Consider the following 6325-nt stretch of genomic DNA (forward strand, 5'->3'; position numbering starts at 1 on the left):
ATTTAGGAACTAGTATTACTGAAAGCTTTAAATCCAACACCCAGATGCAAAAATAGAATAAAACATTCCTGGACACCTGAGAGTCTGATGCTGTCAGGCATGAGTTTCTATTTTACTCTTTAATTTGTTGTCTCAGCTTGTTTGTAGTAGTCATGGTGCAAAAATGTGTGCTGCACTATGACTGTTTTAAAGCTTAATACCATTGCCATTAACAGAACAGTATGAGGTTTTTTGGTAACATTTGCTTTTCCCAGGTAATTTTTTTTTTTTTTAAAGCATCATATTACTTGCTTTGGACTTGTTGGACCTTCTCCTGGTAACTGTGGGAGTGCTCAGCTGGATTTCCCTGAAATAAAAGGGCACCCAGAGCAACTTCTCTTTGATGCCAGCTACAGTCAAGTTTAATCTTAGCCATCGGGGACTTCCTCTGCTTTGTCAAAGCTTAGCTATGAATGACAAGTCAGTTAAAAGCAGGTGTGCCAATATTAGCAAACATGAATCATGAGGCCGAGCCAGTATAACTACAAATACAGCTTGACAGGTGGCTTATTATCTCTATGACCTGAAGAGGTTTTAAGAAGCCGAACATCTCAAATTCATATGGCCCTTTTCTGCTAAAATATCTAAAAGGGAGTCATTTAAACAGGAAGGAAGAGCTACACTCTGATGCTCATGAATCAGATCAGATGAAGACTCTTAAAAATGATCAATAATAATAGTGGAATTAATCCAACAATGAACAAATGTTTTAACTGCTGCCAAGGATGTGGACTTCATTGAAAAGGGTTGTAAAACACAGAAGAAAGCTTCAAGATGAGACACAATGCTGCTAATCTAAAGCTGAAAAAAGAAGCTGTGTAAAAAGTTTACAGGCCATAAATCACTAGAGCACACCTCTAGCTTTTACAGCTGAGGATGAAGTCATATGGGTAAATATCCATGCAAAATGTGCTGCAAGCAAACTGAAAGCTCAGGTAACTTTGACATTCAGTCAGCTGAAAGTCTAAAAGAGCACATGACAGATATTTACATACGGCATCATACATAAAGGAAGTAAAAGGAAAAAATTTGCACAGGAGACCATGTACACTCTGAGTTGAAACTACCTGCAGAGGTTGAAAAGGAGGCTACTCCTAAAGTCACTTTCTCTGCAGATTCGCACTTCTACACAGTGTTGTTGACAGAAATGGAGAAACGTGTGTGCAGGACACAGACGGCAAGTGCACGGTCACCTAGAAGTGTGTTTGTGTGAGGTCATGAGTGTTTTCCTTCTACTCTGATATCCCAAAGTCCAATTACAGCAAGCTGATATTCTGCCCTAGGGAGGAGGACCCTGGTCTTGCTGTGATATTACTAATTAACATCACAGGGGCAGATATAAAAAAAAAAAAAACGAGAGCAGGATCCTTTGCAGACACACCCTTGCATCTTTGTTTCAGAACTTGGCAGTGTCCGTGTCCGCAGCTGTGCTAGATCAAGCGTTTTCGACCTCCTGACAGCTGCAACGTGACGGCTTTTAAAGACTCAATCTGGACTCTGACACACAGAAGCAACAATATTGGGTGTGAACAGGGCTGATTGGGCTCAACAGGAAACCGATCACCCAGGATAATGAGTTAGTGTCGATTCAGAGGTGGAAGTGGAAAGAGACCTCTGAAACTCTTTGGAAATTATTTTTCCTCAGCGATAGCCACTGACATGTTTCCAATAAGCCAACAGCCACAGACAACAATTTCCACCCTATTTTTCATGAAAAGCTACACCTACAACTGGATGTGTACAAATGTTAGTCATCATTAAGGTCACAACCTGTAGAGAAGAAAGGAGCATCTTAGGATTGGAAAGACAAAAGCCCTGGTGTCTAAGAGAAGAGAGATCACCTCAGATGCTTTCACAAAGAAAGGAAACAGGAAGAAAAGAGACTGTGACAGAGGGGGTGGAACGAAAGCTGTGACAGTAACGGAAACACACAGCCTGATCGCAGCATGACAGGACAATGACTATAAACAAAGATGATACACACACACAGCAAGACAGTCTGCTGCTGCAGGACAGTAGCTGATTCATGGCAAGAAAAGAAGCTGACTGACAGACAGAAACGCACTTGCACACGGCCTTGATGGGGTGCCACGAACTGCTGACAAAAGCCTCCACAAGCGAACACTGTCCTGCTCTGTCTGTGGCTCAGCGTTACTGAGATTACGTCAACATTAAGCCAGCAATCATTTGTTTCTCTGTTTCTTAAACTCGAACGCCAAGAAGACAACTGAAATCATGACGTGATAACTGAATTCAGCTTTAAATATTCTCTCTTTTGCTGCTAACAATTTGGAAGCAAAAAAAAAAAAAAAAAAAGTCTATTTGTTGCCAACAGTTGGTTACAAAAACACCACAACATCCACAGAATATGTTGTCCTTTTCTCCTAGTGGTCTTCAGTGGAGCCTGGTGGCAGTCCATCAAATGCCCTCTACACTCTGGGGAGGGGGGGTTAACGGTACTCACAACATGGATCTCCTGCTTAACCAGCTCACAGGGCAGCACTATGGTAACAGGAGAATGCTTCCATGACACTATTCTGTTTCTCTCTGTCGCCACAGTTTTTAGATTTATGCAACACAACTTTACGCAAATGGGTCAAGTCCCCCCCGAAGCAACTAAATTTAAACAAAGCTTGCTTTTTTTTTTTTTTTAGAAACTACTAACTCTAGAAAATGAGCATTTGGTATGTGTGCATATAAATAAACTGCTGCACAGTTCTCCATATCATGGCACATATCAACAGAGCTGGTGTCTAACAAAAGATTAAATCTAAGGGGAGAGTGAAGGGAAAGGAAACTCAGACTAAAAAACTGGACAAGTGTCCAGTAGATGGATAGAAATGGGGGGTGGGGGGATGAACAGGCTACAGCATCTGCTGAGTCACAAGCACCTCAGTGAGTCAGCAGCTCCGCAGCCACTGATGTTTTACAGCAGCAGTGTCCAGTCGGCTTTTTTTTTCTGATGTCTGGTGTGTTGATAGCTGTCAGGGGGACCACCTCAAGGGACACAGGATCAAGCACATGTGACACTGAACTTCTAGTTCTGATTTAAACAACAAGACCAGAGTGTGTACCACTGATGTGGGGGGGAAAAAGAAATTACAGGAATGGGAAAGACTTATTTTGTTTGTACCTCAGCTTTGCCTACAATGTACCAAGAATAGCTTTTTGTTTAATTAAAGACCTTCACAGTTTACATTAGAATCAAACAGTTTAGGTAGCACAAGCCATTCATCCTCACCTGTCCTCCTCTCCTTCACCATGATGAGTTCTCAGGCCTGCAGCCACCATGAAGGCACTGGCCTCAGCGGACATCCCCATGTGGGCCAGAGTTCTAGCAGCACTGCCAGCTTCTGCGACGCCGTCTCCACCTGCTGCAGCCCCCAGCCTGGGCAGCCCGAGCAGACCTTGGTGCTGGAGCAGAAGCTTCTGGGCGTCCTCCAGCTGGGACGCTGTTATGGCAGGAACATGGGTGAAGGTTGTGCCTGGCGTGAGGATGGGCTGAAGATCAGCTTGCAGCGCAGTCAGAGGCATGTAGGGGGTCCCGTGGGTGGGTGCTATGGTGATGGTGCCAGCAGAATGGGGTTGGGTTTGTGGCTGTGGACGAATCTGGGGTTGAGGTGGAGCTGGGAGGGTCTGGGGCTGTCCTGCGGCAATGGTTGCTGTAGCAGATGGGGCAACCTGACCATGATGGGGCAGCTGCTGGGTAATGCTTACGGGCTGCTGCACCGTGACCCCTGACAGTGGCGTCACAGAGACTATAGCCGTGGCATGCGGCAGTGGAGGTTGGACTTGTGTCTGGAAAGGTGCGGTGGGCTGAATAAAGTCTGGTTGTCTGACCCCCGTTTGGAGCTGAGGTGCAGGATACCCTCCCTGTGGCTGAGGCTGTAGAGGATCCACAGAATAGGGCTGCTGGGGTTTTACTAGTGGAGGCTGGCTTACACCAGTCTGTGGTGTCACCTGTGGTGATGCAGGAGGGATACTGACAGGAACCGCTGGCTTCCCTACAACAACCTCCTGAGGTGAAACATAGGTTACAGGTGTGGTTTGTGCCAGTCCCAGCAGTGGACTCTGCATGGCTTGTGGACTAGTGAAGTCCTGGCTTGGTGGCTGATAGGGCTGCACGGTGTGAGGGAGCTGTACGGCAGCTACACCTGGACTGATCCCAGCATTACCTGCTTCAGGGTCTGCAACCACCTCTGCACCTTTTGCTGCCTCCGCCATAGGAGGATGAGGAACCTCCTTTTCGTAATACTCTGTGCAAGTCCATCTCCCTTTGCGGAACGGCTCCGAATTTGTGTCTAGTTTGACCACCCTGAAGCGAGAGCCGGTGGCTGTCTGAGTTTGGGTGTGGTGAGTCTGAGTGCTGGGAGGAGGAGCAGTAGCAGCAGATGGACCAGTTCCTCCACCAACAGGAGCCACCTGCCCACCCATGTTAGTGTTATCAAAACCTGGAGCAGCAGCAACAGCCGACACAGTAGAAATGTTCACACTGCCTTGTACAAGTGGATCAGTGGCTGCCCCACCAACAACAGAGGCTGCAGGCTGGCTTGCCCCCCCTGCAGTTTTAGTGTTATCAAACACTGCTGGTGGCCTCTGAGGCTGGTTAAGACCAACTTTGGAAGCTATAGATGGGCTGGAGCTTGCCAAAGGAGCAATGGGAAGTGTTGGCAGTGATGCTTCACCTCCTCCTAAGCTGTCAGAGTGATGATGGTGGGCCTGGCTGTGCTGCTGAGGGTAGTACTGATGATGCACAGTCCCGTTTACCATAGAGGGGTGATGCTGAGACCCCTGTGGGATAGAATGAGGCTGGAGAGGCTCATTGGGTGACACCAGTCCAGGCGTGTCGACTCCATGGAGGCTGTTCAAAGTCTCATCAGAGGAGCTCCTCTCCGGCACACCCGTATCCGTGGCCTTTGACACGGACACATCTAGCATGTCAGAGGAGGACAGGTCCTCAGTGTGGGACTCATCCATGTCGTCGTAGCTCTCAGTATCATCTGCCAAGCTGTTGTTGCCGCTAACGTTTATCTGAGCAGAAGTGACACTTGTGATCTGGAAGCCGCTTTTCTTCTTCACCTGAGCTCCAGCCACTTGGGACTGAGGCTGATGGTGGAGTCCAGGAGAGGAGGATCCAACCTGGGTTGGATTGTCGTCCACTGCGCTGACACCGGCAGCGGAGGAGGCTGGGGGCGCCCCGCTGCTGCCTCTCCTGTAGTGGTAAGCGGTTTTCCGGCTCCCGGTCCCGGACAGGTCTCCGGGGAAGTCTTGGTGGTGCATTTTTATGCTGAAAGAGTTTCTCGAGGCCAAAAAGCTGCGCTGCCTACTAGCTAGCGCAAATAGCGAGCCATAAGTGAAAAAGTCACGTGATTAACGTGCCTTGAAAAACAAACAAACACACATATACACACACACACACACACACACACACACAAGCCAAACGCTCCCAGCTGCAGTCAGGCTAAAACCCAAGCTTGCAGGCGGTGTTCCTCTTCCTAACTCTGCAGGAGCTAAGCTGCATGACAATAAAAACAACACTATAATCGATTACAAAATAAATCAACAGAATGCGAAATCCAGGTAGCCGCTGGCTAGCTAAAGCTGCGCTGGGTCGATTAGATACGCTCCTCTGGAACTTCGTGTATCCTTTCACCCTCCCGATTACGACTGTATTTTTGAGGATATTGCTGCCACTTTAAGCACGGAGAAATAAGGCAAACCGTGAGCAAATTCAGCTGCACTCAACCGCTCCTCAACGCGAATCTGCAAGCCTCTTAGCTGGCCGGTGCGTGTCGCAGGAAATCAGCCGTCGCATCCATTCCTTCTCCCGGACGTCGAGTCTCGTTTTACACCTCAGAGACCAAAAAATGAGTCAGAGACACCTTCTGCTCTTAATGAACGACGGTGTTAAATAATATCCGTCTTTGTAGTGGTAAAAAGTACTCGTTAAGTCCATCTCAGGTTGTCGTATCACGTCCGTGTTTGCTGTCTCATTGCCGGTGAGCAGCGGCAGCAGCTAACGGGCTGTCAGTCTCAGAGGAGGGAGGAGGAACGCAAACATAACCACTGCGCATGCGTATCCGGGTCCATTTCTTCACACTAGTGCAACGTTCATGTTGGATTGTTGGAACGGATTTCCCCAAACACTAGAACACTGTCGCGTAATAGAACGGGTTTTGAGCTTAATAATGAATTTAATTTTTTGATGACCCAACTTCTGGACCATGGGTGTAACAGATTTGGCTTCAGGAATTTCAAAAACAGTAAAAACATCATATGCGACATA

At 47.5% G+C, this 6325-nt stretch overlaps 1 protein-coding gene across 1 annotated transcript in view; it reads right to left on the reverse strand.

Annotated features, from left to right (window-relative positions):
• The window catches only part of LOC101470583 (TSC22 domain family protein 1), a 28041-nt gene extending 21961 nt beyond the window's left edge, over positions 1-6080 (reverse strand). The window contains exon 1 of the mRNA XM_014411551.3: positions 3281-6080. Within this exon, the coding sequence (XP_014267037.2) occupies positions 3281-5319 (2039 nt within the window). The 5' untranslated portion in view covers positions 5320-6080. The remainder of the gene's footprint in view (positions 1-3280) is intronic.
• Positions 6081-6325: the final 245 nt, after the last annotated feature.

Source organism: Maylandia zebra, linkage group LG23, assembly GCF_041146795.1.
Source record: "Maylandia zebra isolate NMK-2024a linkage group LG23, Mzebra_GT3a, whole genome shotgun sequence".
NCBI lineage: Eukaryota > Metazoa > Chordata > Actinopteri > Cichliformes > Cichlidae > Maylandia > Maylandia zebra.